Below are 12,393 nucleotides of genomic sequence, written 5' to 3'. Positions count from 1 at the left end.
ATTTGGTTACGATACATGTAAGTATAAACTAAAATGTATCATAAGTAGCAGCTAAGATAGGAGGTTCTGGTTCTCTTCTTCATCTCTTTTTCACTGGTTGAAGTGAATTAGATGAACAGGAAATGGATTGAAGTGGTTGTAGGTTTTCCATTTTATGTAATGTTTGTGTTTAACTCTTATTAGATGATATGTTCTTTTTCTTTTGTAAAATTGTTATCAATGTTTAAAATGTGCAATGTGTAAATAAACATTTATTTAATTGTATTGTTTTTAAAAAATGGAGGGAGAGAGAGAGAAAATGTTGTAGGACACAGGGGAGATACCCCCAAGTCAGCAGCTTCTTAAAACAGAATCCAGGCTGTGTTGCAGAATTAATAGGATTATGGAGTGTCAAATACAAACAAGCTTCGGGATGCATGCAGGCTACTGGCACAGACAAGCAGAACAAAGACGATCATGTTCCCTTGGAGAGCATAAAAATCAAAGAACCCAGACGTTAATCTGGCATCTCCTCTGTGGTCTTCAAGCCATGGGGGCAGGTCACTCAGGTGAAGTTTTATTTGCTAAGCCATAAACCCCTCTTAGGACCACTATTTCTAAGATGCTTTTCATAGAATCATAGAGTTGGAAGGGACCACCAGGGCCATCAAGTCCAACCCCTTGCACAATGCAGGAAATTCACAACTACCTCCCCCCTCCACACCCCTTTTTTGGAAGAACCTACTCCTTATCTGCATGTGTTCAGTCGGCATATAAAAACCAACTCCTCCTCTTCTTCTTCCTTCTCCTCATCTCCTTAGTGGGATGCCTCTCTTTGTTCTTAACCTGGGGGCTTCTCTCTAACCCCCCTCCTCCCTCCCTCTCTGTACTTTGTTCTATACCACTCTCCTCGTGGCTCTTCATGGAGTCTAGGGTTGCCAGCTCTGGGTTGGCAAACTCCTGGAGATTTTGGAGGGTGGGGTTTGGAGAGGGGAGGGACTTCAATGCCATAGAATCCAATTGCCAAAGCGGCCATTTTCTCCAGGGGATCTGATCTCTGTTGTCAGGAGATCGGTTGTAATAGTGGGTTATCTCCAGCCACCACCTGGAGGTTGGCAAACTTAAGGCAGTTAGCTTATCTACAGATCTCTCCTGTAGAAGCAATGCCCTCTTACTCGCACATACGTGATGCCAAATTAGCTGCCCATTTGTGATAGGGAATAGTATTCTTTAGATTAGGATTCTTTCTTTCCTTTCCACTGCAACATTGATGTGAACCTAATCTACCTGAATAAATTTATGCTTTACTTTTGCCATATACTCCTTGTGAATTTATTTACTGCACACAAGATCACGCTTCTATGACTGGGCAAACACTGCTGTATTAACTAATACATATCTCCAATAGCTATTCTCTGGGAAGATATAAAGAAAATAGGAAACTTCTGTTATGTGTTGCTCAGTTGCATAATGCTCTCAGGACATTTGCAAAAATAACATTTTGCAATATTGAATTGGTTTTAATTGCCATAAAGTAAGTTTTGCAAAATACATCAGGAGTTGTCAGCAAATACCAGCGCCTCGTGAGACTGCCCTCTACTCATTTATAGCCCCCACCAGGACTTGCAGTGAGATCATTGCAACACAACCAATCAATAACCCCTCAGAAAAACAAAAGAAGTAATGCAAATGTTGATAATCCATGAGATTTTTTTAATTTTTAAAGCAACTCTTTTTTTTTCTTCTTACAGGCAAGTTTGCACACAATGTCTTCCATTTGGTACAGTCATATAACATTTCTGAGCACAGTGAAGGTTAATTAGCATTGAAACACACAAAATGATAGCAAAAAACACGCTTCTGCAAACTGTGGGGATGGAGATTTTGCACAGGAGAAGATTTTGCAAAGGTTGGAACAAAAGCTGGGGGGGGGGGGACCGAGCTTAGAATGTCAAGCTCCCTGGCTTCTGTACCTTCCATACAATCTTGCTCTCCTAACCGTTTCCATATTTAAATTCATTTTCCATTTGTCCAAACTAGAATAAGATTGAGCATATCTACACTGACAACAGTTTTGTTTCACTGCATCATGGCTTCCTCCACAGAATGCTGAGAACTGTAATTTGATGAGGGTAAAGACAATTCTGTGTCTAAGGGAACCCCCCCCCCAACACACACACCTCTCCTCCTCCAAGTACAGTTGGGAAGATAGGATGACCATTAGATAAAGGTAGTCCCCTGTGCAAGCATCGGGTCATTACTGACCCATGGGGGGGATGTCACATCATGATGTTTACTAGGCAGGCTATGTTTACAGGGTGGTTTGCCACTGCCTTCCTCAGTTGCCTACATTTTACCCCCAGGAAGCTGAGTGCTCATTTTACTGACCTCGGATGGAAGACTGAGTCAACCTCACACTGGCTACCCGAAACCCAACTTCCATCGGGATCGAACTCAGGTTGTGAGCACAGTTTGGACCGCAGTACTGCAGCTTACCATTCTGCGCCGTGGACCTCTCTAGGATGACTACTAATCCAGTTTATTTCTCTGGTGTAGACATGCTCTGTTCAAAATTTGTCCCAGTGCTACCATTTTCAAGTGAAGCATCTCTCAATTGGCATTTAATTTGAAGGACGACCTTTGAACGGCATGTTGGTATGACCCTGTAAGGGTCACAGATGGCAGTGTGGCAGCTAGGAGATCCTTCTCCTGCCTGGTATGTGGCTTTGCTCTTAAGCAATCAATGACTGTTTAGCAACTATCGCCTTCTTCCTGTACTCTACATGGGTGAAGGACATTTAGTGACATGGGAGACAGAAATTAAACTCCAAAGCTTGGTCTAAAGGAACATTTTCACTCTTTTTGGCACATACAACCAACTGGCTGTCTTAAGGAAGGCTACAAAAAAGTACAGGAAACAACAGAAAGGATTTTTGTATTCTTCCTATAGCCAAAAAAAAAAAAAACGTTCTCCCATAAAAATCTAGCTCTGAAATAATCTTCCAAGGGGGATGGCACAATGCCATTGCTCGCTTGCCAAAAAGGCAGACGCAGACCAGCAGGATGTAAAGCGACATCATGGCACTGAAGAGCATGCATGCTTACTCATGAACCAGGTCCTCCACGTTCAATGGGATTCATGCCCTAGGAAAGGGTGTCAAGTGTTACAGCTCAGAAGGTATGGGAGGGATTCCAGAACCAGCACAGAGGGATGGACGGCAGCTGTTGCAAAGATGCTGGTGTCCAGGGCAACCTACATCAGCACTCGTTGCTATGGCATTGCTACCACGGAAACACCAGCCAAAGTTATGTAACATCTGGTTTCCCTCAATGGGGAGGGAGAGAGACAGGGGAGTCCATTGCAAAGGGACAAATATAAAAACTCAGAAGGAGGGGCCATGGCTCAGTGGTAGAGCATCTGCTTGGCATGCAGAAGGTCCCAGGTTCAATCCCCGACATCTCCAGTTAAAGGGACCAGGCAAGGAGGTGATGTGAAAGACCCCTGCCTGAGACCCTGGAGAGCCACTGCTGGTCTGAGTAGAAAATACTGACTTTGATGGACCATGAGATTGATTTAGTATAAGGCAGCTTCATGTGTTCATAACAAAGTTTTAAACTGTTTCCTTTTAAGAACATCAGCCTAGAGAGAGGTAACAGAGGGGACCTGTTCTCCCAGCAGCAACGACATCTCCAGTTGAAGAGGAAAAAGGGCCCCACTGAGGACTGGAAGGGGGGCTGTGAACTGCCTGAACCCTGAAATAAGAGGCAAAAGAAGGAGGCAAGTGTACAGGTAGCCAGAGGAAATCCATGTGACAGGAAAAACCCTGGAAATTTCTGCCTGCTCCAGCAGAACAAGAATCAAATGAGGATGAAGGAGTTACCAAGGTCTTGGAATACCTCCGGGTTGCCAGTGATGGACATCCAAGCCTGTTCTTGCCCTCAACTGGCAGATCCCACATCCCCAGGTCTCTGGGCCCAGCAGGTGATAGGCATGCTCACATCGGAGTACAAAAGGGACAGATCTAAGTAGGAAGGGCAATAAAGCCCATTCTCAATTTGTCTCTCCTTTGGCTGAGTTGAGAGGATGGGTTTGTAACATCAACAAAGTCACAGAGAGAAGGTGTTTAAAAAAAAAAAAAAGAACAATAAAATAAAGGAAGTCGTTTCCAGGGGCAGTGGTACCTGGTTTTGATATCCTAAGAGATGGCAGCCACCCCCCCCTTTGATGCCTGAAATCCAATATGGCTGCAGCTGAGCCCCCACAGTGAAAACAACTTGGCATGATGCTTTTTTTCATAACCAAAAACATTAAAGAGGCACCTCTGATGTTTGGATAAAGGCACAGCCATACCCTGCGGGTTTTGTCACCCCCATTTCCAGTGGTCACAATCAAAAGAACAACAGCAGTATTCTCCAAACACAATTACACACAAAACACTCCTTCATGGGGACTAAAGCTTTACAGAGGGCAAAAATGTTTGTGATGGGTCCGTGGAGAATATCAACCCAACTCTGCATCCCTGAGCCCCCAAATAAGTAACAGATACAGGCAGAACAGGGGGGTGATGGTCCAAAAAAGCCCTTTATGTGAACAGTTCTTTAAAAAAAAAAAAAAAGAAACACCCTAGTTTTTGAAGTTGTGATCTCCACAGCACTACATAAAGGCAAAAGGTGGAAGGTGCAACTTCTCCAGACGTTGCGCTCCAGGATCTGAAAGATATCTTCAAACCCTACGGAGACCTGTTCTTTTAGTCAGTGTCTATTTTTCCCACCACCCCTTCATCATGATTGCCATAATGGAACAGATGCCAACAAGGCCCAGGGAGAGGTTGGGCTCCTCAAACAGCCAACATGGTCCGCTTGATTAGAGATGGTGGGATATCAGGGGTGGAAAGTCCCGCCATCCTTGTGCCGCTCCACCAGCCTGGATTCCCATCTGTTCACTAGCTGATCTTAGATCGTAGCACGCCCCTTGGAGGATCGCAGCAGGCAGAACATGGTCCCCAGAATGACCAGGATGATGGCGACGAAAAGCAGGATGAGGCCCACCCAAGAGCTGTACGTCGTCCCCTTCCAGAAGCTGGTCTCTTCAGCTGGGATCATGTTGGTAAGGTTCAGCATGTAGCCCAGGGCCCAGCCGATGGATGTGTCTCCAGCCTGTCCAGACAAGGCAAACGGTTCACAGGAGCTACAAGCACTGAGGTTCATCCCTCACACAAACACCCTGGCTGCTACCTTAGCTACAAAAGTATAGCTGCCGCCAGCCAGTATTTCTGGCTGCCTGTGGAAAGTACTCATACCAGTACCTGGGTCAGCAGTTAGATCCCTCTCAACTTTTATCAGTCAAGCTTCTAGCCAGGGCTATGTACAAACCACAATTCTAGACAAGCAAAGCTTAGAATGTGAGATTAGGTGCCAAGTTCAGCTGTGAATCTAAACGCTCTTTTTCCTTTTGGGAAAGAGGCTTATAATTTTTTATGGTAAGAAGCAGGTTTCCAGAGGTTTGGAGAAAATCATGGAAGTGTGCTAAATTTGAGCAAAGTAGACACAGAGTATATACAGCTCTTCTAAGCTCCCACCTTTGTCATCCATCTCCCGTTCTCCTACCCTCAATTTATTGATCCCCAATCTCTTGCCATCTTCCATCTCCATGTCCCTCCCATATCTACCTGTCAACCTCTACTTGGGCCTATCCTTAACAAGCATTGCCCTCCTGCTGCATAGCCTTTCTGAAGCTATCCCAGCCCATCCTTTCCTGTTCCTCAATCGGCCCCAAACCAACCCTACAAAAGCAGTTACACGCAGCAGCAGCAAAACATAGGCTACCTCTGCCAAGTACTCACCTTCTTCTGGAAGGCAATGTTGGGGAATGTGAGCTCATCAAACCGATAGCCTTCCATGATCAAAAGCTGGATAAAGACGGCCGTTGGACAGTAGTCGGGCAGCCTCTTCTCCAGGTCTGGGGCTTTCTGAAGCAGCTGGATTTTGTGGAAAGTGGCAAAAGGAAAAGAGAAAGAAATGGTGAGAGGAAACAGAGGATGCCGTTATCAGTCTTAGGGGAGTCTGAAAAGATTGCTGGGAAGAAAGGGGCACGTGCACCAAAGATCCCACTGACAGCCAGCATGGTGTAGTGGTTAAGAGCGGCAAATTCTAATCTGGAGAACCGGGTTCGATTCCCCACTCTTCCACGTGAAGCCTGCTGGGCAACCTTGGGCCAGTCGCAGTTCTCTCAGAACTCTCTCAGCCCCACCTACCTCACAAGGTGCCTGTTGTGGGGAGAGGAAGGGGAAGTGATTGCAAGATGCTTTGAGACTTCTTAAGATAGAGAAAAGCAGGGTATAAAAACCTTCTTCTTCTTGCTTCAGAACATCATGGACAAGAGCCAGGATGTCATTTGTTCATTTAAACCCTGCTTTCCCTCCAATGAGGACCTACAGGGACTTACAGCATCTTCCTCCCCTTTTTCATTTTATCCTCACAACCACCACACTCTGAAGAGAGTGTGACCCGCCCAGGGTCCCCCAGCAAGCTTCTACAGCACAATTGGGGTTTGAATCTGGGTCTCCCAGTTCCTAGTCTGTCACTGCCATCACAACCACATGCCAGGACTCCACCTCAGGGCCAGTTGTCTGGTCCCCATTGCAGAGAAAGACAGGTAGGTGAGGACACCGAATTAGCCTCCCAGTTCCTCCCAGTTCTGAAGTCTCCAGTTGTACTTATGAGCATCCCCTCCCTGCCATTTTCAAGTCCTGCGACATCTACTTTTCACTCCAGCTGAACCAGCAGGTAACAAGAAACCCACCTCAGACCAAGACGAGTTACAGATTTCAACCACCGCATCCTCAAGGTCACCTGGCTTGTCAATGCGTCTCTTCATCACAGACTGCATGAAATCCACCGTGTAGAAAAAGGCAGAGAAGGCCTGTTAAAAATGGGGGGAAAAAACATGAAGAGGAGGGTGAGAAAGGCTGAGCAGCCAAGCTGACTACCCCGCAGCCTAGTCTGGGGTCAGAATTTACTGTCGCTGATGTTCATACGACACTATAGAGCTGGGGCTTTCAACCTTCCTTGTGGCATCCTAGAAGCAGCTGGTTGGCTACTATCAGAAATGTGATGCAGGTCTGAAAAAGAAGGAGGAGGAGGAGGAGAAGAAGAAGAGTTGGATTGTATGTGTCGACTTTCTCTACCACTTAAGGGGAAAAAATGGCTTACAGTCACCTTCCCCTCCCCACAACAGACACCCTGTGAGGTGGGTGGGGCTGAGAGAGCTCTACGAGTGCTGTGAATAGCCCAAGGTCACCCAGCTGGCTTCACGTGTAAGAGTGAGGAAACCAACCCGGTTTACCAGATTAGCGCCCACCGCTCATGTGGAGGAGTGGATACTCAAGCCCTGTTCTCCAGATTAGAGTCTACCGCTCCAAACCACTATCTTAACCACTACACCATGCTGGCTCTTAACCACTACACCTCCTTCGGTCTGATCCAGCAAGGACTTATATTCTTATGACTGGCAGCATCAGTACTGGGTGGTAGGGTGAGGCTGCAGTGGGCTCATCCCTTACACAGATTGCCAACTATTGGGAATTGGAGAGGGAGTAAGAAGTTAAAACTGCATTTTAAGAGGGCGTTCCAAAGTGTAGTGGTTATCACCTCTGCTTTACATGCAGAAGGTCCTGGGTTCGAGCCCCAGTAATTGTTGAGACCAAGCTAGCCCAATCTCATTGGATCTCGGATGCTAAGCAGGGTCGGCCCTGGTTAGTACGTGTATAGGAGCCCTGCAAGGAAGTCCAGGGTTGTGACGTAGAGGCAAGCAATGGCAAATCACCTCTGAACATCTCTTGCTTCAAAAACCCTACATGATCACAGATTTGCTTTCCACCTCTACTTTGGAGGTCTAGTTGGTCAAAAAGCAGTTTATAAGCCTAACAAATATTAGTGATCAGCCTTCAATAGCCAAGGAAAGGAAGTCAGGGTTGTCCCACCAAACCAATCAAGAGTCCTCTACTTGGCCCCAAGTTCTGTCCTTCCCGTCCATACAGAGTCTCATTACAGCTGGCTTTGTGGCGCCACGATCCATGGAATGCATTCAGCATTTTCCTCCAGTATTACAGTTGCCGTCTCAGGAGACCTCCTGAAATTCTACAGGGGATCACCGGCAGGCCACAGGATCCATGATCAGCACCACCCAACCATATGCCAGCAGTGGAACAGGCCATGGCAAAGTCCGCAGAGCACGGCAGACGAGTTGACCGGCATGTTCTGAAAATGGACATCTGTCAGGAAAACTCTCCACAAGGGGGCGGCCGCTGTCTTAATCCAGGCACTCAAGAACAGACCTTTTCCCTCCACAAAGTCCTGCCGTCAAGTCCCACTGCCTCTGTGTGAGAAGAGGGCCAGTCGGTTTCTCACAGCCTCACCTGCCTCACAGGGTGGTGGTTGTCGTGAGGATAAAACAGGGAGGAGGCGAGGAGGAGGAGGAGGAAGAGGAGGAGGAGAGCTGGTTTTTATGTGCTGACTTTCTCTACCACTTGAGGAAGAATCAAACCGGGTTACAATCCCCTTCCCCTCCCCACAACAGACACCCTGTGAGGTAGGTGGGGCTGAGAGAGCTGTGATTAGCCCAAGGTCACCCAGCTGGCTTCATGTGTAGAGGTGGGAAAACCAACCGGGCTCCCCATATTAGCATCCGCTGCTCATGTGGAGGAGAGGGGAATCAAACCCCGTTCTCCAGATCAGAGTCCACAGCTCTTAACCACTACACCACACTGGCACAGCAAGGGTTGCAATATGATGTTGCATGCCACTTGGAGTCCCCACTGAGGGAGAAAAGTGGGGTATCATTATTTAAATAAAAACAGCCCCGTTGCTGAGACAGGGTTCGGGAAAACCCTGTTGCCTCCAGCACTAAGCCAGGTCTTTTGAGCTACTCACAATGAAGTTTCCTGTGACGCTGGGCTGGAAGATGCCGTCAAAGGAACAGCGCGAGTAGGTGCAGCTGGTGAATCTGAAGAGGCTCTCCATGCGCTGGCGGCACAGGGCGGGGTCTCCAGAGCCCCTCATGTTCACATTGGCCTTGGGGAAGTAGTTGGTGGGCTTTTCGGCAGAGGTGCACGGGGAGTCATAGATGGTCTCTATCGTGAAATTCTTCTTGTAATCTCTTGGCCAGCAAGGGTTGTCTACTTTCAGGGCAAACCTTTCCTCCTTTGTGCAAGTGGAAATAATAATTAGGGCTGCAACAAGTAATTGGTTAAAAAACAAACATTTCTATTGATTAAACGATGCACCTGATCAATCAGGCAAAAGCTTTTAAACAAACATTTGTTTTTTAAGCAACTATAAAAAATGGCAGATGGCCAGCTTCGTCTTTAGGAAAGTCTTTCCTTCTTGCATATGAGAGAGAAGGGGAAATCTGTCTTTCACAACAATGCCTGCAATACACTTCACTGAAAGGGAGGCTGTGGCTCAGAGACACGGATGCTGCTTGGCACGCAAAAGGTCCCAAGTTCAATTCCCAGCATCTCCTGTTAAAAGAATTTCAAGTGTTGGGGAAAGTATTTTTTTCAGTTTGGGAACTTAAAACTGCTGCTGCCAATCAGAGTTGAACGAATTCCCCTTGAGACGTACTAATGATCTGACTTTTTATAAGGCAGCTTCATATATACAATTCATAAAAACAAAACACATATACTTAGTAGGAGAAGAGCCACAGAACACATTCTTGGCATATAGAGTCAATTGCCGGCATCTCTTGTTAAAAGCATCAGGGATGTTGGGAAAGACCTTTCTCTGCCGGAGACCCTGGACAGTCAATGTCAGTCAAAGGAGACTGCTTTTCTGACCTGCTATAAGATAGCTCAAAATTATATCTTCCCACCCACCCCAATGTATGCCAGTTTATTCCTGGCTCAAACTACATATCAACTGGTACCCAAGCAATATGGAATTGTTTTCAAAACTCACAATAATGCATTCATAAATGTATTTGTATATACATAAATATCAATTCAATAATATAGTTACAAATCAAAGGTACATTTCACATTTGTAATAAAAGTCTTACAAATAAACACTTTTTAATACAAAATGAATGGAGACTCTATTGCCTTTTTTATATGCAAAACTTCTTCACATATCACGAGTAGCAAGTTTGCCTCCTTCGTGTAACAGGTTATCTCTGTGTTCCAGTTTCGTCAAGTCGCTTCCGACTCATGGTGACCCTATGAATCAAAGTCCTCCAAAATGTCCTATCTTTGACAGCCTTGCTCAGATCTTGCAAACTGAGGGCTGTGGCTTCCTTTATTGAATCAACCCATCTCTTGTTGGGTCTTCCTCTTTTCCTGCTGCCCTCAACTTTTCCTAGCATGATTGTCTTTTCCAGTGACTCTTGTCTTCTCATAATGTGACCAAAATACAATAGTTTAGTCATTTTAGCTTCTAGGGTCCCTGTTAACTCCATGTTAATCTGTTACACAAATACATTTATGAATATATTATTGTGAGTTTTGAAAATAATTCCGTATTGGTTGGGTACCAGTTGATATATGGTTTGTTTCACACATTAGTACCTGACTCCTCCCCTTAATTATTATTTAATTCATTCCTGGCTGGCAGCCATTGCTCCTTACCTTCAGCACCTTGGACAGAAGCCTCTTCAGGACCTGATCCCTGCCATAGCAGAGAAAACTGTGCGTGTAGACTTTGTATGTCTGACCATACAGCTGCAGCGTCATTGCGCTGAGGGGACTCTCAATCACCTCCTGCGTTTCAAAGGTGATCTGGGTGGAGGCACCCCCCAGGTCCATGGCTCCCAATGTCTTTTTCTTCGGGCGGACCCACTGGCCAATCCAGCCATACTGGGGGAAGGGAAGAAATGGGGCAAAGAGAAGCCCAGGTCGGTAATGGTCAGTAAAAGCAGCACTTTATTATGGCAAAACCAGAAGTGGCCTATCTGTAATTGGAGGTTCTGTATTTTTTTAAAAAAAAATTATTTAACTTAAAACAATCACATCAAAACATCATAAAATACGTAGAAAAAACCTGAGTGAATAATAAGAATCCCCATAAACTCCCATCTAGGTTACAAAACCAAAGGGCAAAACAGGCAACAAAGGGGCCAATGTCCCCCATCAATACTGTCAAAACCATCATTAAAGTTGCAGGATAGTTCAGTGTCTTTGACAAAAGAGAAAGCTAAAAGCAGAAATAGAACACATGGATACTAAGGTGATTTAAAATGGAAATCACCTCCATCACTAAACACTTTACAGCCCCCATAATCCATAGTCAAAATAAAGTTCCCCAGAGGTTCTGTATTTTAAAAAATATGTAAAACTGCCACACAGGGGGTGTCCATCTGAACAAACCAGCAGTATTAGGAAATGGGGTTCAACCATTCTTCTTATGTGTTCTTCTTAATATAAACCTATTAATTCAGTGGGTGGAGGAAAAATACATAGATACAGGTGTTTGTATTTTTCCAAGTGTAGAACTAATAACAGAGATAGACTTACTGGTAGATCAGGAAAATGGTCAAAATATCCCTTCCTTCCTTAGAAGCTAAACCAATCAGAAAGAAAGCTTTTTGTGGCTATTTTAAAACCATCCTAAGAGTCCGGAGACCCAATCCAGAACTCCTGTTTCATGTTTGTTTAGATCTGAAAAATATAAAATTGGGCTGGCAGTTCCAGATTAAGTTTATCTTCAAAGGAAATACTCATGTGCTCATCAAGTAATTAAATTGATAGTTGTGAGCACAGGTGGCTTTAAAGAGGGATTGGACAGATTCATGGAGGACGGGTTTATCAACGGCTATTAGTCATGATAACTAAAGGGAACCTCCATAGTCAGAGCCAGCAAACCTCTTTAACCCAATGCTAGAAGGGTTAAAGGCAGGCCTCAGCCTCTATGCTCTGTTTGTTAGCTCTCTGGGGCAACCAGTCGCCCACTATGTGAAACAGGATGCTGGACTAGATGGACCACTGCCCTGATCCAGCAGGGCTCTTCTTAGGTTCTTATGTTATCTTGGCAGGTGTGCCTTAAAAAAAGAGATTGCCCAACCATCCTGCAAACACCTCTTTCTCTGGCTGTGGGAAGGACTTTTCTTAAGGAGAAAGCTTCTTAAGAAGGTATTAAATTACAGCATCTCCCTCAAGTCTTTTTAAGTACCCAATACCTTATTCAGCACATCCATGGGCCATGGCCACAATGTGCAATTTGAGACAGCAGATATGGCCAAAGGAATAGCATGTAACATGTATCTGCAAGACCCCAGTTCAAACCCCACCATCTCTTATGCTCACACCCTTGTTTGCAAAATTGGAATAATCATACTCCATTAGCCCTGGGTAAGGATTGGATGGCCCAGGCTAGCCTGATCTCGTCAGATCTCAGAAGCTAAGAAGGGCCAGCCCTGGT

General features: G+C 45.4%; 1 protein-coding gene across 1 annotated transcript in view; it reads right to left on the bottom strand.

The window, feature by feature from the left end:
* Positions 1-4,923: 4,923 nt before the first annotated feature.
* ENTPD2 (ectonucleoside triphosphate diphosphohydrolase 2) overlaps positions 4,924-12,393 on the bottom strand; it is a 40,228-nt gene continuing 32,758 nt past the window's right edge. The window contains exons 5-9 of the mRNA XM_056860526.1: positions 10,605-10,832; positions 8,911-9,180; positions 6,782-6,901; positions 5,823-5,957; positions 4,924-5,136 (exon numbers count right to left, since the gene is read on the bottom strand). Of these exons, the coding sequence (XP_056716504.1) occupies positions 4,933-5,136; positions 5,823-5,957; positions 6,782-6,901; positions 8,911-9,180; positions 10,605-10,832 (957 nt within the window). The 3' untranslated portion in view covers positions 4,924-4,932. The remainder of the gene's footprint in view (positions 5,137-5,822; positions 5,958-6,781; positions 6,902-8,910; positions 9,181-10,604; positions 10,833-12,393) is intronic.

Source organism: Euleptes europaea, chromosome 14 (genome assembly GCF_029931775.1).
Source record: "Euleptes europaea isolate rEulEur1 chromosome 14, rEulEur1.hap1, whole genome shotgun sequence".
Taxonomy (NCBI): domain Eukaryota; kingdom Metazoa; phylum Chordata; class Lepidosauria; order Squamata; family Sphaerodactylidae; genus Euleptes; species Euleptes europaea.
Note: the sequence above shows the minus strand (reverse complement) of the source record. Positions and strands in the feature narration are given on the sequence as shown.